At 51.9% G+C, this 20,494-nt stretch overlaps 13 protein-coding genes across 13 annotated transcripts; 9 read left to right on the top strand and 4 right to left on the bottom strand.

The window, feature by feature from the left end:
• Positions 1-395: 395 nt before the first annotated feature.
• Positions 396-2,021, top strand: HO173_002402 (uncharacterized protein; the record flags this gene model as incomplete). Its single annotated transcript, XM_037304335.1, has 3 exons — positions 396-447; positions 502-892; positions 941-2,021. The coding sequence occupies 3 exons, from the start codon at positions 396-398 to the stop codon at positions 2,019-2,021; spliced, it is 1,524 nt and encodes a 507-aa protein (XP_037169130.1).
• Positions 2,022-2,275: 254 nt separating this feature from the next.
• HO173_002403 (uncharacterized protein) lies at positions 2,276-2,846 on the top strand (the record flags this gene model as incomplete). The annotated part of the gene is made up of 2 exons (XM_037304336.1): positions 2,276-2,297; positions 2,398-2,846. The coding sequence occupies 2 exons, from the start codon at positions 2,276-2,278 to the stop codon at positions 2,844-2,846; spliced, it is 471 nt and encodes a 156-aa protein (XP_037169131.1).
• Positions 2,847-3,070: 224 nt separating this feature from the next.
• HO173_002404 (uncharacterized protein) lies at positions 3,071-4,195 on the bottom strand (the record flags this gene model as incomplete). The annotated part of the gene is made up of 1 exon (XM_037304337.1): positions 3,071-4,195. One exon carries the CDS (start codon positions 4,193-4,195, stop codon positions 3,071-3,073), a length of 1,125 nt encoding a protein of 374 aa, XP_037169132.1.
• A 124-nt stretch (positions 4,196-4,319) lies between these two features.
• Positions 4,320-5,035, top strand: HO173_002405 (uncharacterized protein; the record flags this gene model as incomplete). Its single annotated transcript, XM_037304338.1, has 2 exons — positions 4,320-4,326; positions 4,740-5,035. The coding sequence occupies 2 exons, from the start codon at positions 4,320-4,322 to the stop codon at positions 5,033-5,035; spliced, it is 303 nt and encodes a 100-aa protein (XP_037169133.1).
• Positions 5,036-5,132: 97 nt separating this feature from the next.
• On the top strand, positions 5,133-5,381 carry HO173_002406 (uncharacterized protein; the record flags this gene model as incomplete). The annotated part of the gene is made up of 1 exon (XM_037304339.1): positions 5,133-5,381. One exon carries the CDS (start codon positions 5,133-5,135, stop codon positions 5,379-5,381), a length of 249 nt encoding a protein of 82 aa, XP_037169134.1.
• A 224-nt stretch (positions 5,382-5,605) lies between these two features.
• HO173_002407 (uncharacterized protein) lies at positions 5,606-6,238 on the top strand (the record flags this gene model as incomplete). The annotated part of the gene is made up of 1 exon (XM_037304340.1): positions 5,606-6,238. The coding sequence occupies one exon, from the start codon at positions 5,606-5,608 to the stop codon at positions 6,236-6,238; it is 633 nt and encodes a 210-aa protein (XP_037169135.1).
• Positions 6,239-7,143: 905 nt separating this feature from the next.
• Positions 7,144-7,434, top strand: HO173_002408 (uncharacterized protein; the record flags this gene model as incomplete). Its single annotated transcript, XM_037304341.1, has 1 exon — positions 7,144-7,434. The coding sequence occupies one exon, from the start codon at positions 7,144-7,146 to the stop codon at positions 7,432-7,434; it is 291 nt and encodes a 96-aa protein (XP_037169136.1).
• Positions 7,435-7,830: 396 nt separating this feature from the next.
• On the top strand, positions 7,831-9,460 carry HO173_002409 (uncharacterized protein; the record flags this gene model as incomplete). Its single annotated transcript, XM_037304342.1, has 2 exons — positions 7,831-7,946; positions 8,239-9,460. The coding sequence occupies 2 exons, from the start codon at positions 7,831-7,833 to the stop codon at positions 9,458-9,460; spliced, it is 1,338 nt and encodes a 445-aa protein (XP_037169137.1).
• Positions 9,461-9,879: 419 nt separating this feature from the next.
• HO173_002410 (uncharacterized protein) lies at positions 9,880-10,701 on the bottom strand (the record flags this gene model as incomplete). The annotated part of the gene is made up of 1 exon (XM_037304343.1): positions 9,880-10,701. The coding sequence occupies one exon, from the start codon at positions 10,699-10,701 to the stop codon at positions 9,880-9,882; it is 822 nt and encodes a 273-aa protein (XP_037169138.1).
• Positions 10,702-11,663: 962 nt separating this feature from the next.
• Positions 11,664-12,294, bottom strand: HO173_002411 (uncharacterized protein; the record flags this gene model as incomplete). Its single annotated transcript, XM_037304344.1, has 2 exons — positions 11,664-12,208; positions 12,288-12,294. 2 exons carry the CDS (start codon positions 12,292-12,294, stop codon positions 11,664-11,666), a joined length of 552 nt encoding a protein of 183 aa, XP_037169139.1.
• Positions 12,295-15,104: 2,810 nt separating this feature from the next.
• On the top strand, positions 15,105-16,841 carry HO173_002412 (uncharacterized protein; the record flags this gene model as incomplete). The annotated part of the gene is made up of 4 exons (XM_037304345.1): positions 15,105-15,239; positions 15,407-15,605; positions 15,664-16,180; positions 16,547-16,841. 4 exons carry the CDS (start codon positions 15,105-15,107, stop codon positions 16,839-16,841), a joined length of 1,146 nt encoding a protein of 381 aa, XP_037169140.1.
• An 810-nt stretch (positions 16,842-17,651) lies between these two features.
• Positions 17,652-18,221, top strand: HO173_002413 (uncharacterized protein; the record flags this gene model as incomplete). Its single annotated transcript, XM_037304346.1, has 1 exon — positions 17,652-18,221. The coding sequence occupies one exon, from the start codon at positions 17,652-17,654 to the stop codon at positions 18,219-18,221; it is 570 nt and encodes a 189-aa protein (XP_037169141.1).
• Positions 18,222-18,532: 311 nt separating this feature from the next.
• HO173_002414 (uncharacterized protein) lies at positions 18,533-20,337 on the bottom strand (the record flags this gene model as incomplete). Its single annotated transcript, XM_037304347.1, has 3 exons — positions 18,533-18,631; positions 19,197-19,722; positions 19,808-20,337. 3 exons carry the CDS (start codon positions 20,335-20,337, stop codon positions 18,533-18,535), a joined length of 1,155 nt encoding a protein of 384 aa, XP_037169142.1.
• Between the last annotated feature and the right edge of the window lie 157 nt (positions 20,338-20,494).

Raw genomic sequence — 20,494 nt, forward strand, 5'->3', positions numbered from 1 at the left:
GTTTAAAGGAGGAAAGAAAAAACCCCAATCAAATGTCTCTTGAAAAGGCCAAACAACTATACGAAAGTACTCCGGGCACTGAAGCTGTTCACCTAGATTAATAAATTCTGGAGCAGAAAAGGAAACTTTATGATTAATTATTATTAAGTGAAGTAACACTGGGCGGCTGGCTTAGGTACTCTAGTGCTTCAAGTTAGCTAGTGGAGGCCCAAATTTAGGGAGGGCGGCCACCACGGCTTTAAGGTACTTTAGGCAGCAGATCGCGCCATGTCTAGGCAGAAGGTCGTTCGAAGGTGGCTCAAGCGGCCACGCCCGTGCGACTTCCGACTGAGTGGGGGCACCACATCCCCATCCTTCCCGCCGTCACACATGCATCTATTTTCCATCTTTCAAAGATGACAGCAGAGGGAGATGGGCCCACTGATGTTCCATTGACCCAGCGACTCCGTCAGTATCAAACGCCCTAAGTCTTATGTCTCGACCGAATGCTAAATCCCGTAGAGAGAGCCTCCAGCCAGCCTGAGAACCCATTCGCTGCTCTGATTCCCAATCAGCACATCGCCATCGTACCATCCTTCACCCTCGAGTCTGGAGTCACTCTCCGCAATGTTCCAGTCGCATATACCACTCGGGGGAGACTGGCTCCAGAGGGAGGTAACGCCTTGGTGATATGCCATGCTCTGTCTGGAAGTGCCGATGTCGCTGATTGGTGGGGCCCACTGATGGGAGGGCATGGACGTGCCTTCGATATGACCAGGTTCTTTATTGTCTGTCTGAACAGCTTAGGAAGTCCCTACGGAAGTGCAAGTCCTGTCACCAGTGTGCACGGAGATGCAAACCGCGAGCGTTACGGCCCCGAGTTCCCTTTGACCACGATCCGGGACGACGTCAAGTACGTGCTTCTTACATGACTTCTCCCATAATATCTGACATACAGCAGCATACACAAGCTCGTTCTCGATGACCTGGGTGTGAAAAAAATTGCAGCGGCTGTTGGTGGATCTATGGGAGGCATGCTGGTCCTGGAATATGCTTACTTTGGCATCGACTACGTTCGAGCAATAGTACCAATAGCAACTTCAAGCTGTCATAGCGCTTGGTGTATCAGCTGGGGCGAGGCGCAGCGGCAAAGCATATACTGTGATCCCAAATACGAAGACGGTTATTACGCGTTCAATGACCCACCGGCAGCAGGGCTCGGGGCTGCTCGCATGTCGGCGTTGCTGACGTATAGAAGCCGCGATTCCTTCGTGGCAAGGTTCGGAAGAAACATTCCAGATCCCTCGCGAAGGCAGGCCATCAATGATAGTCAACGTCCATCAACACCATCGAATGAGCACTGGGCGGTACACAATGAGGGTCATAGGAGCTCTCGCACGACTCGACCGCCCAGTGTCCATGAAGACACGTCAGCTCCTACCCCTCAATCCGATGCGCCGCAATCTGTTGCGAATGACAAGGCAGCTCAATTCACTGACCCTCAGTTCCATGGAGCTACAACTTTCGTGCCACCTACCCCGCCAGCACCCCTGACGGAATTCTCCACCCAATCATATCTACGGTACCAAGGAGGAAAGTTTGTGAAGCGTTTTGACAGCAATTGCTACATCGCTATCACAAGGAAGCTGGATACACATGACGTCTCAAGGTATCGGGTACCTCCGGATATACCTAATCCAGCCGCAGTGGCACTGTCTCAGATCCAGCAGCCAGCTCTGGTGATCGGCATCGAGAGCGATGGATTGTTCACATTTGCAGAACAGCAAGAGATAGCAGCCGCAATACCAGACTCAAGGTTGCGGAAAATCGACAGTCCAGAAGGCCATGATGCTTTCTTGCTGCAGTTCGAGCAGGTGAATAAGCACATTGTAGAGTTCTTCAACGAGGTGCTTCCCGATATCATGGAGGCGCCAGGACTCAATTTACATGACGACGGGGGTGACGAACAGCAGGGAGTGACGACAATGGGAAAAAGCAGCACATTTGGCGAAGCCGAAGTTGGCGATATCACGGCCTGGTAACGCAGTTGTCACCTGCGCCGTCAGGGACTGTGGGTTAAGTGCCAGACACCACGGGACATTTATAGTTGATACCCTTGCAATTTTATCTATAGCATCTTCATCCATCATGGAAAATTTCTCTCTCCTATGTCGATTTGTGGAAGGCTTCAGGTTTTTCGAACCTCGACCAGCGATATCCCTAGGCATGGGACAATCTCTTTACTAGGCTAGCCACTCGCCAAGGTCGATCATCGCTGGTGCCACAGACCCGAGCAATGGCAAACCCTGCTGGTGTAGGTGTTTATGTCCCGATAGGCTTTGAAAATTACTTCCTCATACCTTCCAAAGACCTGTTTCACAGTATCAGACTCCCCAAGAACTCACTCTATACCCAAAGACATTTCACGACTCGACTGCCACACGGCACATCGAATCATGGTAGTCTCGGATCAAGGGACAGAGCCGATGCATAGTATTCGAGCCAAGGCATCGTTTTCTCAAGCCTTCGCCTCCGCCTCCATAATCCGCGGTAGCAAAGAAAATCGATGCGCTCTACCAACCAAACGGCTCACTGTCCCACCAAGAGCGCCATCGCCATCAAGAAAACGTCAGTCCATTGACGTCCTGACGACTTATCCCGCCTCCTTCCTTCCTTCTACGGTGCCCACAACCTGGAAACCGCACCATTCCGTGACCCCGCCAAAAGCACGCTCTCTCATCCTTCGCGGTCGATGTTCCGTCATCGTGCAGCGCCCTTTCGTCTCGGATGTCCAGCTGGTATCTGTCGACTTCACGAGGCGGAATGGGTGGGTCTTGGGAACGGACAGGCGAGGACGGACTGCGTGATGGGTGGGGATCTGCTCTATTTGGGGGTCCTTGTGCATGATAGGTATGGCAGTATATACTATGAGGTTTCTGGGTGTGGAATCGAATTTGGTTGCGCTGGCCATCGTCTGCGGTTGTCACGAGGGACATGGTCAGAGTGATGTATATACTTTTAGTCCGTTCAGGCCACGCTATGCATCGACAACGTCCCTGATAATGCCATCAGCCTCGCTATGCCTAAACCACTACGAGTCGAACAAGGCGTCTTTAAGAATGGTACAAGCCTCCGTGTAATGCAATGTAGCCTCTGGATCTACACTAAAGGGATATGGACTTTTATCAAATGCGTGTCGCTTTTCCTTGATGATCACAAGGTGAACCCTTTTCCCCAGCCCTTTCAACCTTTCGGCAAATACCTCGCCTTCCTGTAAGAGCATGTCCCATTCGCACAAATACATCGCTACGCCTTCCGGAATGGCAGCGGTGAGGTCCGCGTCGGTTGCTGCAGCCGGAGAAGCGTAGGGGGACATTCTGTTCTCGAGTTCCGGTAGGTAGGATTCGTCAAAGAGGGATGTGAGGATTGGTGGCAATGTCTTCCCAGGTCGGACACATGAGGCTCGTCGTTCGTCCCGGGTGAGTCGGTTGTCTAGGCTGGGGTACCATGCTATTATAGAGACTATCTCGGGCAGCGGTGGACCCGACAGTGTCCTGTCCGTCCCGTTCGATTGTGAGGCTTCCATGGGTTTAGACTGATACTCGTTCCTAGTGGATTGAATATGCGTTCTTAAGCGGAGAGGCATCGTGAATGCCATGTTGCCTCCGGCTGAAAAGCCAGTCAAAGCCATCTTGTGCGGGTTGAGACCGAGTTCGTCGGCATTTGCTGCTAGATGGAGCAGCGCTTCGACACCGTCTTCCACCGCTGTTGGGAAAGGATATTCGGGCGCCAGTCTGTATTCCACGCTCACGAACACGGCCTCCACCTGTTTTACCACCATGGTCGCCCATCGTCCATCATCCTTTGCCGTTCCCAATGTGAAACCCCCGCCATGCATATTGACCACCAATGGGTATTTCCTTCCTTGTTGGATTTGACTCCGGTAGTCATCTGGCACGTAAAAGGCAAGATGGAGGATGGTGGCCTGCCCGCTTACCACGGTGGTGGGGAACTTGCGGAGGAAGGAGGGCTCTTTCGGTGATGGGGTTGGGATACTGTGAAAGTAGAGGCCGACTTGTTCGAGGAATCGCCAGACATTTGCTTGAGCGGAAAGCCACCATCGTGGATGTGGCTTCCGTTGATGATTTGCGGGTATCGGGATGGTCTTGGAGGGCCCTTCGTTTGAGGGGACGGGACGGATCTGGGTGGACATCATGCGGACGAGAGGGCTAAGTGAGATGTCAAGCTTCTTAATTATGGGGTTCTCCCTTGTCCGGATGGGGGCTGTTAGGGTAGAGTTGTTGAGTCCGTCACAGCTGTATGAGGCTTATCCACCAATGATGGCAGGTCAAGTACCTAACCGAGCTGATCTCGAGGCTGGCCTCATTAGGAGTAGAGTACTCGTATGACCCGGAGTACTCTACCTTAGAGATCAATGGTAAAGTAAGGAGAACGTTTGACCTCACCCTTCCTCATTTTCAGGTTCCGAAATTGAATTGCCTTTCCGATCACCAACTTGACAAATGTGAGGAAGTTGCATTCTCACTTTGTAAGAAGCCCCCAGCCTGAGTCATCCCCTCAATAAATCACTTCCTATTAAACCCTCCACCATGTCCTTGCTCAGCGATGCTATATTAAAGATTAAGCATGTTGGGAAAAAGAGCAGCCAAGATCATATGGCGGTAGACGGCCCAAGACTAAAGGTACGAATACGAACGGACGCGCCACAGATAGTGCCAGCAGCGAGCTTCTGAGTTAAGACGGCCAACCTTTAAGCAAAAACCAAACGAGAGAATTCGCCCACAGAAGCGATAAGCGCCAGAACAATGTCAACAACGAGAAACAGAGGGAGGAGGCTACGCAGCACAGAAGGGAGAATGACGGCAAGGCACGTCAGCAGGAGACTGAGGAGATCAGACGTCGATATGGCGACCTGCTATGGTCCAGTCGAGAGACCGCAAACGTGAGCAGCGAGTCCAGCTCAAGACTGGATCGGTGGAGGACGTTGGCCAGGAGATCACCTTCCGATGCCGCATCCATACTGTTCGCAAGATGAGCGCCAAGCTGGCTTTCGTTGTGTTCCGGCAACAGTTGGGAACTGTATAAGGTGTCATACACCAAGAAGAAGGGGCTGTCTCACAACATATGGTGCAATGGATAGAGCCATTCCAACCGGCTCGATTTTTATTGTCACAGGCCAGATCAAGAAACCTGATCGGCCAGTGACCGGCACCACCAAACACGACGTCAGTCTCAATACGCGAGCTCCATGTGGTATTTTAGACGTCCTCAAGCAGTACCTTTCACAGTCTACGAAGATGAGGTTTCTAGGCAGAAGGAGTTGGACGACGACGACGACGCCGCCGGTACAGGAAGCCACATCACAGATCGCGCCAGACTGACTCATCGCATACTCGATCTACGCACATCGACATCAAAGGCCATCTTTCGCATTAATGCCGGGGTCTGCAATCTCTTCCGTTCTTATCTTGATTCTTAGGGATTTATTGAGATACACACGCCCAAATTACAAGGCGGCGCAACGGAATCCGGTTCCAGTGTATTTCAGCTTGACTACTTTGGACGACCCGCACTCCTTGCACAGAGTCCTCAGTTGGCAAAGCAGATGTGTATAGCTGCAGACTACGAAAAGGTTTATGAAATTGGGCCGGTCTTTCGGGCAAAAAACAGCAACACCCACAGACACTTGACAGAGTACACTGGTCTGGATCTTGAGATGGCCATTGAAGTGCACTACCATGAGGCTTTGGAAGTGATCGATGGAGTGCTGAAGCATATCTTCAAGGGTATATACGAACGTTTTCGCGATGAGCTTGGAGCAGCCAAGAGACATTTTCCGCACGAGGATTTGGTGTGGCTAGATAAGACCCCCAGGATACCTTTCAAGGAGGGAGTGCAGATGCTTATAGATTCCAGCTGGACCGACGAGAGTGGCAACCCCCCCTCGCCTTTGGAAGACCTACATACGAGAGACGAGATCCGGCCTGGCGAGCTCATTAACGAGAGGTACCATACAGATTACTACATACTTGACAACTTGACAGCTTCCGCACGGCCTTTCTACACTATGCCCGACCCCAACGATCCGAAAGTTACGAACACGTTCGATCTGTTCCTACGCGGCCAAGAGATCCTGACCAGCGGGCAGCGTATACATGATGCACAGATGTTGGAGGAGCAGATGAAGGCGCAAGGGGTAGATTCTTCAAGTATGGAGGATCATATGGACGGCTTCTGATACGCTGCACCGCCACATGCAGGCGCAGGCATAGGACTCGAGAAAATTATCATGCTTTTGCTCCAGCTTGGCAATATACGGTTCGCATCCCTGTTTCACCGAGATCCTAAGAGTCTCCCAGCCAAACCTCAGGCGCCCCAGCTCCGCCACCCCAAAGACAGTACTCTTGATCCGCCTTGGGAAGGGTCAGCCTGTCATGACATGAGCACAACGCAGCCTCTTGAAAACCACATTGCCAACTACGGAGACGCGTCAAACACTTCCTGGACGGAGGAGCGTAATCGGATTTGGCGTCACGGGGGAGACAGGTGCTGCGCTTTCCTGGGTTCCCATTCACGGACACGCTATACTGCCTGGCAATCCATTGTGATGAGAGCCAATACACCAAGGTAGCAAGTGCTTTCTTGAAGTGGCTAAAGAAAGAACTCTCCCACCTGAAACCTATATGGGTGCTAGTGGGCCCTGGATTCGAGGAGGTGTCGGGCTCGATCTTCGGTTGGAAGACTTTTACATGCGCGGCTGAAGAGCGTGTTGATGCTACAAAAAGCGTTGGCTCACATGATCACGACGTTGCAAGAAAGATCCGTCATGCAGAGAAAGAGGTTTAACAGTCAAGGAATTGGAGGAAGGAGAGGAGGTGCCAGAGGATCTCAGGTCTCAAACCGATGAGCGCATTCAAGATTGGTTGGCAGGCCGCAAAGGAAAGCAAGTCCATATCTCCGATATCACCCCATGGCGGGACATGATGCACCGACGGTACTTTTTTTGCTCAGGACAAAGAAGGAAAGGTCCAGTCTCTCGTTGTCCTTGCACAACTGTCTCCCAAGCATGGCCATTAGGTCAAATTCAGTCTACATTTCCCTGGCGCGCCAGCAGGCACCATCGAGCATGCCATTCTGCATGCCATGCAAGTGGCCAAGGGCTCAGACACCATCAACTTGACTTTCCGAGGCGCCGCTTCCTCCGAGCTGCATGCTTCGCACCACATGTCTGGCATGAGGGTCAGGATGCTCCAGCGCACCTACCAGACAATCGCGAAAGAATTCAAACTCACACAGAAGAGCGGTTTCAGACAAAAGTTGGGTGGGGTGGAGGGCCCTATCTACGTGTGCTACCCACCTCATGGTCTGGCCCTCAGTGGAGGCCGCGCTATTGTAGGATTCTATGAGGAAGGCCACGAAGATGACGATGATTGAACAGGATAGAGGCTCATTCTGAATCATTTTGTTGGCGTTTAGAGTAGAGATATCATCACAGTCTCCTTTTTCCCTAATGAGCGGTGTTCTCCCTTTGTTGTCGATGATTCTGTCACCTGTTCATAGGCTCACTCCTCGACATTAGCTAAGCGCCAGGCCCAGTGCGCATGATTCCTCGTGCCCGTGATGTACATGTATACTCAGGAGTCGAGACTCGAGGACAAAGGAGTGCCCCTTTTCTTTATTCTATTTTGAGACCAAGGCCGAGTGAGTGGAAGATCTTGGCCCTGGGATCTGGAGTTCTCGATCTTCCGCAATCTTCGCCAGCGCTTAATTCCTGAGCCACAGCGGTCACCATCCAACCACTTGTTAGCTCGATATTTGACACTACACAAGATGCTGCATTTTGATGATTTGGTCCTGATGGACTTTGCAAGCGGTTTCAACTCATGTGGATTTGGAAGTACCGATTACCGTGCCCATTTTCACTCGCAACGGAAGGTCGCATTTGTGTAAATGCACATGGCCCCTTCCTCCCCAGGATGCTTCCTTTACTTCGCCTGGTACTATTGTTGATTCGCGCGGCTTCCTTTGTCAATAACACATTCATCCACTCATTAGGCTCTCTTCTTAAATACAAGCCACGCAATCAACACGAACAATGATTTCATTGTAGACGCTCTTTCATTCATTTTCACGTGGCGCCACCACTCAATCAACGCTCCTTTCCAGACCTTATCACTATACAGCTGCGCTGCGCAACGACTATTGTCAACCTTACCACCACACTCATTCACTTCATAGGTCAGTGCCTACAATCACTGTTACACGCGACTCGCATACCGCACCAGACAACAGACTGCAGACTCTCATTCGGCTTTATTGCCACTCAACTGAGAATCCCAAACTACATACGAGTATCGACGCCACTATGCATCTATCCCTCCCAAAATTAGCCCTGGCGGCCTTCTTCCTCGAATGTGTCTATGCCCACCCAGCGCATTGGCCCCTCCATCGCAAAAACAGGCGCGACGAGTATTCGGGCGTGAATTGGAACGATCCTTCTCTCTACAAGAACGTAGATTGGAGTACCGTCAACTACGGTGGCGGTTCCACTCCGACGCCCACCACTACTTCGACTCCCGCCGCTGCTCCGACTCCCGCGCAGGCTGCGCCAGTCGTCGAGGCCTCGCCCTCCCCATCGCCCGCCGCAAATCAAGGATCAACAACCAGCAATTCCGGCACCAGCAGCAACAGTAACTCCGGTACTACTACCAGCAGCTCTGGAAAGCGCGGTCTTGCTTACAACCCTAGCTCGGGAAATCTCAACATCTGGTCCAGCTACAGTCAACTATCATGGGGCTACAACTGGGACGACACGCCTCAAGGCCTCCCATCGAAGTTCCAGTACGTTCCCACTTTGTGGGGCACTGCCTCCATTCACTCAGACAACTGGGACTCGGCCGCCAAAGCCGCAACCTCTGGCTCCGGGCCCAACTACCTCATGTCGTTCAACGAACCCGATAATGAAAGCCAAGCAAATATGGACGTCGGCTCCGCTGTCGCGGGCTTCAACCAGTATATGAAACCATACGCCAGCGACAACGTGTTACTCGGCTCTCCGAGTGTGACTAACGGCGCCGGCACAAACGGCGCCGGGATCCCCCAAGGACTCGACTGGCTTTCCCCCTTTCTAGAACAATGCACAGGGTGCCCCATATCGTTCGTCCCAATCCACTGGTACGGCTGCCAAAATGGCTGCGCAGTCTCCTCCGACGTCAGCGACTTTCAATCTCATGTTCAGTCGGCGATCGAAGCAGCTGTGAACCCAGCGACTGGGGAGAAGGTGCCGGTGTGGGTTACAGAGTTTCAATCATTTACGGATCCAGAGAGCTTCCTTGGTGAGATACTGCCCTGGTTGGATGGGCAGAGTGGTGTAGAGAGGTATGCTTATTTCATGGCTACGGATGGGATTCTTGTGAGTGGGGGAAGTGTGAATGCGGTGGGGGCGAAGTATGCTTCTTAGAATATAAGATTGGGTTGAGGTGGGAGAACAGGGAGCCGACTGCTGGACAGCGGAGAGGGATTTTCACTTCTTTCGTCTTGATGATGGTTTACTATGCGGGTTTCTATTGGAACGCACATATATGCATACATTCTTGTACATGAGATTTTACGAGCATGGGGTGATGTATTTCAGACTTTATACACGATCTTCCACACGAGAAGCTGCTCTACTACCTTTTGTGGACATTCACATGATTGATCGCGAGCTAGCCAAGACGTCTGCTCGCTACTATGGAGCTAAGGCCTCGTCCGGTGGCGTAGATACACAGCGTCAAACGTCCTGTATTGTTGAATTTCAAGGTTTGATCTTTGGTGCTTCGCAAAGTCGGATTCCGTGTGACTTTGGATGCGAGACTGATCCATTGCAACATCCACGTTCTACTCTCCGAAAGGTTGGAAATCCCCTGTTCGCGTCTCATCTCCGTCGGATCCGATCCATCGTCTAGCCTGTTGCCATTCTCTCCCGTTCGAAACCAGCGTCCGCGACCAGTGACAAGTCGGATTCCCTGCTTTGCGTGATCCGAATGCGCATGGCGTGGAATGCGGTTTCTGATGCCTTCCAAATTCCAAGTACGCCGCGTTATAGACAGCCATACTTTGTGAAGTCCTTCGTCCATGCGATGGTCTATATCGCGACCTCAAATCGAGCACAACGGGGTCGGAAAATTCGAGATACACACTCCCGAGCTGGCTGGGACACCCCTCGGCCAGCTGGTGTCCGAAGTCCAGGCTCTCGATACTGTCACCGTTTGCGCCACTCTCCATCCCGACTCCCCACCGCCGGAACGGGACCGGCATGTCAGCTTCTCTTCCGCGGACGCCGTGTTCGTTTTTACGTCCTCCTCGGTCGCGCGGTAGATGTCGCACATGCTCCGTAACCCACCGGGCTGCGGGTATTCGCCCACGTACTCGGCTCGTCGATGGCGTCGTCGGCGATCGCGCGCGCTTTGGGGTCGTGCGCTTCGTTCCTTGATGAACAGGGTGGGATGTTCGCGCTCTTTGCCCGCGATCCCCTAGGGAGCTCGGGGGCATCGAAGACGAAGTAAGTAAGTAGAATGCTAGGCGCCAGAGATGCGGCTCCGGACGGGAATGGTCGGAATTTGCGCCCAGGCTTCCAGACCGTGGCCCGGCGGCAGCGTCGCTTGGGGGATGGGAGTGGGGACTCGCGAGTGGTGCTGTGATGAGGACGGGGTAGTGCATGCCGCGGTCTTCGGCCGCGAATGGAGAATCGAGCGTGGTCGAGATGCGTCACGGCTTTTGCACGGACTACATCGCTGCCTTCAATGACGACTTTTCCCATCTTTCAGCGCGAAAACTCAATATCCTTGATCCAAACCTCCAGCATCCACAATACAAAGGGCATTCAGGTCTGGTCACGGCGATTCCCGCCGTTTTTGATCGCTAGCTCTTTCATCATCGGATTCGGAGCTCTAGTATTCGGGGTCAAGAAGTGGGTGCTTGCTCGGTGACAGCGTACCATGCTGTCTCAGTACAAATATAGACACTCCAGGCTGCCTGCCAATGCCGTCCAGTTGCTAACTTGGTTCACTCGAGATATCTCTGAGTAGCTTGGCTCGAAAGGCGTGCCCAGTCTGCATATTTTCCATCCTGGAGCAGGCGTCTTCCAAGCTTCTCGAATCAATGGAATCAACGTAGGCGCCTTTTCCAAGCAATTCGAGTAAAACCATTTTGATTTGCATATCAGAGTACACAGTTACATCCAGGCACTCGATTACGCTACGCCATTTGTGTCTGTACTGTGCACACCCTACACCTTCAAGATTTGCCCTTTTACCTCATCTTCAGAATGAAATGTTTAGCTCCTTCATATCGGATTCAAATCTGTCCTATTGTTCTGTTCCACTCTCTTTCCACATCTTCGATGCTGCATTCTAGGAAATCCATGTGCCCATTTATACTAGAATCATCTCACCAGCGCCGTCCTCTTTCCAAGTGCATACTTCACCGTACATCGAGTCTTCCAGATAGCACGGTCCAACCAACCAGCACTCTCCGGTGCCCGTGGGCCGTCAGAGTAGCGATGTTTTGGATCCATGAGCAATGATAACTTCGTCACCTTCATTTACTATGTCTGGTCAAATCGAAGAACATGATGCCAATCACGATTGCCAGACGAGTGTTTGGGCAAACAAAAAATTCACTCAGATTTCAGCTTTGGTAGGTACATAGCCGACTCCCCCGGGAAAGAGATCACTACCCTCTGACCCATACATCGCATAGTACTCGTCTTCAGCTGGCACTTGCCTAACGCCCACTGACTTCTCCATTTTTACAAACTCATCCATGTCCACTTTATGCTCTTCTTTCCAAGACAATGTATCATCAAAGTTCCTGCCGTTTCGGCTGATACTGTAATCAACAAAAAGATGTTCCTGCGTATCCATCCAAATGTACGTGAGAACGTTGGCATCCGCATGACACACTATGTCTTGCGCAAGCACGTCGATACAGTGCCTCAAGTGGATCGACCAGAGGGTCCTATGCGTCTTCTTCAAGAACTTCTTTTCGCCACAACCTGCAAAGGTCATCTTGCGCACTCCGTTGAGGCAGTGTAATTTGTGCAACACGTCCAGAGATGCCACATAAGCACCGAAGCCCGTACCCCAATTCCCGTCGGGAAAGCGTGTAGGAATTTCTGGATGTTTTCCGAGAGCGATCACATCTTCTCGAGTGATTGCGAACACATCTGCGGCTTGCCGCTCAAAGACTTCCTATGCCTCGTCGGCATCTGGCCTGGGTTCTAGCCTGCTGAATGGAAGGTTCACTGGCCATCGTTCTCGACGCCCTGTTGGCAATAGACTTGTTGTTACGAGTCGAAATCTGAGGGTGGATCTTCTGGCTGTGACTGCTGGATCGATGGCTAGCTAAGTGGCGACACTTTTGCTTCGGTACGACTGCTAGAAAGACGCGGTCGTGGTTTGAATGGTATTTTGAGGCTTGAGTGGCTTCGATATCTGTGGTTGTCGAAGAGGATGGACGAAGGGGGCAAGGAATGTCGAAAATCTGCTTTGGTCAATCCTTTCGTGTCCACTAGGAGTCATGCGCTATCTAGGCGTCTGACTCTCTGTTGCGGAGCTGGGCATCGATTGCCTGGTACAATCTACTTTATCTATGAAAGCAAAGCGACTAGTGGGGCCACAACTAAGGTAATGACGACCTTTAGCGCCAACATCATGACAACTAAAGTAAACGGATTACCCTCAGGATGTCTCGAAAGGCAGAAGTTGAAAGATGACGGGGATTCATCGAGAACTCTTTATACTGTTCTTTCTTCAGTGATGAAGACCCCTTACTACAGTTGGTGAACTTTTGGATATGAATGGAAAGTAGGATAGTTGCTTTCGATGATCAGAGTCTGGCTGAGCTGGTACTTAATCATTCGCTTTCATGACACCATGCAGTATCCGATGGATAGACGAGCCCGCAATCATGAGGCCGCACTCCTTATGGTATGAGTATAGCTATGAGGGTATCTCATTATCCTTTCAGGATTCGACCTAGGTGGCAAGTTCACGTATCCCAATAGGAGGACGTTAGTGGTCGTTGAGTGGTTTCTAGCACTAGGGGAAACCGAGGCCGAATTAAACGATTTCAAAATCAGACTACGCGACGGTGTGATCGAGAGAGCTCAGAAGCGAAACCTCATGCAAGCGGATACCGTTGCCTTCGATGCTTTGTTCTCCACCGCCGTGGATATTCAGAAATGCTTATAAGACGCATCACATGTAGAGTCGATCGAATAGAGTCTTCGCGAGCGAGAGACAATGGTTTGACTGACGTATACGTCCGCTAACGGCCTGGTGGAGAAGGGAAAGCTCACCCGGTCATTGACAAGAAAGCCGCCGTTGTCGTCGACCTCAATCTTACGTCAGGACGGAGAAAGTGGACGCTTCTTCAGGGGTTTCGACTGAGAAGAAAGATCGGTCCTTTTTTTTTCAATTAAAGAGGCACGTCCCTCGAGAGATACTGATAGACTCATATCCCACCGCATGGATCTAGGCAGTCAGAGCTTTTTTTTTCTGATAGAGTCGATGGACTTGAGGATATCGACTTAGATTTGCCTTCTCCTCTGACGCCGGCTCGATCAAAGCGCTGGCATCGGCCGTCAGACTGACAGTTTCAGCTCATCCTTTGAACGACGTCGTGGGGAGGGCGCCCTAAATGATACGCCTTGCTATCAAATCGAACCTCATGGTCCAGATACCATTTAATTACGCCGGGCTTGTGGTCAAAGAGATGGTCTCGGATCGAAGCAGGAGCCTTGTCTTGTGACAAGCTAATAAGTCAGCGGTGACACTATTGCCACGAGAAGCCAATGTCAAAGACGGAAGGGCATAGGTACAGTGAACCACTTCCACAAGACCGTTCATATACGGGAGGATCACTTTGATCAATATCCTAAGACCTCTGGGCCTCGAGTTACATCTCTATAAAGTTTTCTGTCAAGTACGCGAAATTTCCTGTCCAGACAGAGCTGTTACTTGTGCTTAGCCTGATGAGCGGCGGAATCCGCTTTCCTGGAGTTGTTGTTTTTCGACCATCTTCCTCGCTCCTTCTAGGCTCTCCCTCCAAGCGCCTGCAAACGTGTTCGGAACCAGTCCAAGTATGCAAAGCGTCAAATAAAAACAGCTTAAAGGCCAATGAGCCACGAGGACATTTGCCATGGAGTCCGTCCCTAGCGTCGTAATCTATGTGGGACTGCATGAGGAGGCTGTCATGTTGCGCTCCGAACCATAGCAAAGCTCTGTTTGGTGCGTTTGCAAAGTTGGTGAAATAGCACGTACAATGAGTTGCAATCCTCCAACAACGTGTTTCAATGCCACAACAGCACGGCCTTGATTTGGTATGCATCACACCAACAAAGGGAAAACGGGACCTTGCCACTCTTCCAAGCCACAATGGACACTTCTTGCCCTGCCTGATGTGGTCACGCTCGGTAGCGGGTCTTGTTTTCAAGAAGAATTTGCTTTCCATGGTCCAGATTTCCTCGACACAAGTTGAGGGCCGTGGTGACCTTTGTCAATAGTCTCACGATTGGAGAGGTAGTCACACGAGATTCTCTTTGCATGGCCTCTCAGCCGCAGCAAAGCCTCTTCTCCGCGATGAAAAGGAGTAGGTTCTGTCTGTGAGGCCTTGGCAACCCTAGCACCCTCAATGGTTATACGCTTATCCCAGCACCTCATTCATTGGCTTTCCAGCGGATACGAGTTGACGGAAGCGGCACCTAATCGCTAGGGTGAAAGAAGCAAGACCTTCTGCGAACCTCAAACGTAAAATTGACTAGTCATACACAATCTTTTGAACCTAGCCTTTTGGGTAGGTATCAATCCTTGGCTAGTCATCGCTGGTGGATTTTGATGGTGACCCGAGCCCTGTTTGTGTGCAAGAAGCAATCATTTGCGGTCCGGCTAAGCCAATGAGGGTTTTTGATCGAGCAACATCTTAATTCTGGGGATTAAAATGCCTGTCACTGCTTTGCACTATAGGATCTCGGACTTCTTCTCACCCTTTGCCACTTTGGGGCCAGTTCTGCTCTTCAAGCTGCAGCTGGATCTCCATAATTATCTCAAAGACCCCCAAACATGAGCTCATTCTTATTGATCAAGCAGTTCGAGTTGTTCGATCTCCAATTTTCTAATAACCCGAAGCGTCTTAATTATGAGCAGCTCTCAGTTGGCGGCTGGAAGGAAAGTTCGGTCTGGGTGTCTTACCTGCAAGTGAGTTACACTCTTGACCGCGCTGTCATAGGTCCGAGTGCTTCACAAAGACTAAGCTCGTACCGTTTAACCCTAGAATACGACGTGTAAAGTGCGACGAGGAGAAACCTGCATGTTTGAAATGTCGCAGAACCGGAAGGACTTGCGATGGCTACCTTCCCGCGCAGATTGGTCGAGCCACTCCACAGGCTATGATGACCAAAGACAGATCTCCCGCTCCTAGTATTCTCACTACTCAAACCCCATCATCTAATCTACCTGGCACTCAAGACGAACGGAGGTACTTCGAGTATTCTCGCCAACGTTCCGTCGTCGAGTTCTCTGGATATTTTCGACTCGAACTTCTGGGACCAGTTGATTTTACAGGTCAGCCATGATGATCCGGCCGTATGCCACGCGGTCATTGCACTTGGCTCCCTGTAAGAGAAGTTCGACGTTCAGCGGGAACTGATCCGACCGCATGCTCAGACAACGGTCTGTCGCCAAGACAGCATCGAGCAGTACAATCAAGCCCTCGGTCACTTCCGGCAGAACCTTGGAGATAATGAGAACCGGAATGTCCAGTCAACCTTGATTTGCTGCGTCCTCTTTATCGCTTTCGGGACATTCCTGGGTAACTACGACTCAGGGGGGTTGCACTTGGAGAACGGGCTGAAGATCTTGCATGATTGGCAAGTTCAGCAAGACCAGCTTCTGCAATCAACTCATTCGTCCGGAACGAGCATGATTGAGGACGACCTCCTTCCGGTGTTCTTTCACCTCAACTTACAAGCAACGTCACTGGTCGACCCAGGCCTTTCCGAGCATCACCGGTTCATTGGAGATACCGCAACGAAATCAATCCCAAGTGCGTTCTCGAGCCTCAACCAGTCGCGAATCTGCCTATACAATTTGTTCAACGCAACACTCGACTTTATCCACTCAACATACGACATCAAAGAGTCTGTCAATCTTTTTGAGGAGCCACCCAGTGCGGTGGTTTGGAACGCCATCACCTTGATGGCTTGATGCAACGATGGCTTCAGGCTTTCGACACAATGCTACAAGTATCAGGCACACAGATGGGCACTAGAGAGCTCAGAGCAGCTATGCTCCTGAAAACATATCACACTACCGCTATAATCCTCCTCAGAACGAGCCTCAGTCCTGAACAATGCGCTTTTGACGTCCATCTTGACCACATCAGGAGCACTGTGTCGCTTTCAGCGCCACTAGTGGAAGCGCCAGGGTCTTTGAAGATCAGATTCAAGCTTTTCGATGGATCTGGGTGTCATTGTACCTCTTTAGTTGACAGTGGTCAACTGCAGAGATCCCGCTGTACGCCGGCAAGCGCTGTCTCTCCTCTCTCGCCTGTCCCTACCTCGGCAAGAAGGGACCTGGAATGCGAATGATGCCAGCAAGGTGGGACAGTGGGTGATCGACGTTGAAGAAGAGGGCCTCGGGGCAGTCGAAAGCGCTGAAGATGTTCCCAAATCCTCCCACATCCAACGGATTGACGCTATTGCATACATGGAGGAGCGTCTCGTTCATGTGAGATGTGTTCTTGATGACGAGTCCGAATCTAGTGAACCTGATGTTGAGGAGAACACTGAGAATCAGTAACCATACTCCCAGTCTATCTTTGTCTTCATCTCGCTAATCTTTCAAGATCGACCAGGCACCGTCTCAGCTACACCAGAAACTCGCTTTTCGGCAACTGTCCGGAGTGCGGAGTGGAGTGTCAGTCGGTGGTTGCAAATCGCCCGGCTATACACGCAAGATTGATGGTACCTTCATAATTCTTTCGGTCAGATATTTTCCTTTTTGACGTTTCGTTGCGTGTGTCCCAATACAAGCCTTGTCACTATGTCCTTGCGACTCTATCTCTCCAGAAATGCTTTCCTTCCAGAATTACAGAAGCACTCCCTAGTTCTATCAACAGCCTCTCCCTTTTCAAACCGAGTGAATAGTATAGTGCATTGAGAAAGCGCTACTATGATCTTATCAGTTTATTACGCATCAAGATTCATTGATAGACTTTGGATATACTTCGTGTGATTCGACACTTTTTCAAGACTTCATCGCTTCTTCCTGCCTATGCGCGCCCGTCGGAAGATAACCGCTGTAATTCGTACATGGTGGCGTGATCGCCTCTAAGCAGACCATACATAGCGTTTCGCATACGACTGCTGATTACTCGGCATCATATGCCTTTATCCTCCATACGCTCAGTAGACAATTGGTCACGGCATGACGCCTAGTCATGCCGATTGAATGTCCCTCTGTTGTCAGCCCTCCCTTCTCTTATATTTTGCGCAGTCCAAAGGTACGTCTCCACTTTCCAAATACCTCTGAAACTCCAAATATCAAGCCTTGGCAGTCTACCTGGCCAGTCTCGAATACGAGTGAATAAATGCAACCAAATACAGCAACATGAGGAACGCTACCTCCCTTAGACTCCCCATCTTCCTTCTCCTCGCCGCGACCCTCCCATCAACCCACTCTTTCGACGCATGCGGGCCCCTCGTCCAGGACTCCCTCACGCCCAGCGACACCTGCAACCGCAACATCACCCTCGGCGCCGCCCCCTCCGCCTACGGCGCCCTCCTCCTCAACGACGGCTCCGGCCTCACCATCCCCTGGGACAACTGCCTCCCCGTCCTCTTCGACGTCTGCGCCGCCATCAACGCCTCCTCCGTCCCCGTCGGCCGGTGGAACTGGACCGACCCGGGCTCCGAGTGCGTCATGGGCTTCTGGCTCCCGCAGTACGCCGGCAGCGCGCCCAAGCCGACGTACGACGCCTGCATGGACAATATTTACACGCCCATGTATATGATCGGCATGATCGACGGGGGCACGGCGTATAATCAGGTCACGGTCAATTTGAAGCAGTTGCCGGACGATTATGAGACGGGGGAGGCGGTCGATGTGGGGTATCCCAGTTATTCGATCACTTACTTGCCCCTTCAGCGAGGTCCGGAGACTCCGCTGTCGAGGGGGTGAGAGGGTTGCGCGTGCACCGGGATTGGAATGGCGGGTTTGCGGCACGATTGGCGAGGCGATTTTGTCTCTATCACCGTTTGTACAACCAAAAAAAAACGATAATCAAAAAAGGTGGCGAATTCGTTCTTCCTTCTCAAGCGTCTCCGCGCTCCAGAATCCTCCTCATGCAAGTGCCTGAACAAAGACAGAAGAAAAGAAAAGAAAAGACAAAGAAAGTTACACGCGCCCCGCAATGCTGCAAAGCGCAACTTCCCCACCCGGAAGCCACGAACCAAAACGCACGCAACTACATCCAACCGAATACGCCACAATCATGCACGACCGGTCGCCCTTTTTCCACCCGCACCGTTCGTGGGGCATTTTCTTCGCAGCCCCGAGCGCTTCGGCGGCTCGTTGCCACTCGGTAGTGTCTGAAACGTCAGCTGCGGTTTATCCGAGTCGGCTTCCGGTATCCTGGGGATTTGGGGAAGAAAGGCGTGGGTGGTGGTTTGGGCGCTTGGGTGGGTGGGTGTTGAGGAAGGGGACTGGGGAGGGCGTTTTGTTTGGGGGAGGGGTGTGGTTGGGAGGGGAAAGATGGTGTGTGTGCGTGTATCTGGGGAAGAGGATGGAGATGGGGGACGAAGTGATTGAAGGACTGGGCGTGAGGAAGTGGGTAGATATCGAGGAGATGCGGTTGATGGATACGTTGAGTATATGGAGGGTGATGGATTTGGAGTGGCGTCTTGTGTGGATGATTTTGAGTCTCTCCCTGATCAATGAGCGCTCCCAGTATCCGGCAGAATTTGATGATCGTCTAATGTAAACGGCGCTGAACGCCATGTAATGATAGTGCTGGCAGAAGGCTAGACCTAGACTCCCATTGTGAAATCGTGCTCGATCCCTGGCGTCACCGAGGCCATGAACTAGAGCAGATGTCAGCCGTCCCAACCACCAATCTAACCCCAGATGGGGCGAGTGAGGATGTAGGGATCCTACCTTCAAAAACACAACCAAATACTGATCCACCCTAATCGCCACCTCGTCTTCTTCCGAGACCCCACCCTCATGCTGCAGGACCTCCCACTCGTCACCGCCTCCTCCGCCCGCGGCAGCTACCCCACTGCTATGGCCTCTCCGATCTGCAATCTGCGTCGCATTCATCTCGTCCACCAACCCTTCCATCCCGCTCTCCACCTTCCCCTGCCCTACCGCTCCCTTTCCACCGCCATTCCCTCTCCGCACCTTCTCCAGCCGTATCTTCAGCGCCGCGTCTGCACGGTCGAGCAACACTTTCATGACGCTGGCGTGTTTGCACGGGTGTATGGACGCCATTTTCACTGAGTTGTCGAAAAAGGGAAAGTCCTCGAGTGTCACGGTTTTATCAGCGTAGTCGCCGACTATGTCTTCCATCATTAGGTGTGGGGACAGCGGGTGCGAGGACGAGGAGTAGCCGGATAGGTAGAGTCGGGGGGTTCGGTAGTAGGGGGTGTAAGTTATGTAGACTGTGTAGGTTCGGAGGGGTCTGTGGTGGATGTTGACTGAGTCAGCTGATGCGTACTTGCCTTGGCCTTGTCGACGAGGGGTTCGGTAGGAGAGCGAGGACTTACGCAGTAGTACCGCTGGCTTTCGGGTCCCGGATTATAGCCTCTTCATCGTCGTCTTCGTCTTCCATATCCGGTATTTCCTCTTCCTCTTCCCGTTCCCCTACATTCCCGCTTTCATCCACAGTCCGCACATCCCTCATCCTCGCCTCTTGGCTCGCAGCCAACCCGCCCGTCCGCAACCATCCGTCATCTTCCCCACCTGCCCCTCCTCCTCCTTCCCCTCCGGCCGCAAATCCATCCTGCACCATCGCCTCATCCTGCCCCGCATCGCCCGCGAAATTCTCGTCGAGTCTCCTGTGACATGGCACGCCGCGCGTTATGAGAAACTGTTTTGTGGGAGGCAGGTAGGTGACGCGCTTGGAAGGAGTCGAGGCGTCGGACCAGGACCAGGTGGGGAATTTGTAAACGAGGTAGTCGCCGGCGTGGACGAATTCTTCGGGTGTCACTTGGCCCGTGGTGCGGAAGGTGGAGGTGTGCGAGATTGGGGCCCAGCGGTCGCGGAGAGTGTCGAGGGTTGAGTGGATTAAGTTCATGTTGCGTATGTCTCATGGAAGGATGTTTGGAAATGGGTAGAGGACTGATGTCGCTGTTGATGCTTGTGCAAGATGTTTTATGGCGGGGAGGTGGAAGTTACATGTACTCGTACTCTAGGCGGCGATAAGACGGAATCGTCGCTAGTGCCGAAAGTTG

This window comes from Letharia columbiana (genome assembly GCF_014066305.1).
Source record: "Letharia columbiana isolate WasteWater2 chromosome Unknown Sc0000004_s0, whole genome shotgun sequence".
Classification (NCBI taxonomy): Eukaryota; Fungi; Ascomycota; class Lecanoromycetes; order Lecanorales; family Parmeliaceae; genus Letharia; species Letharia columbiana.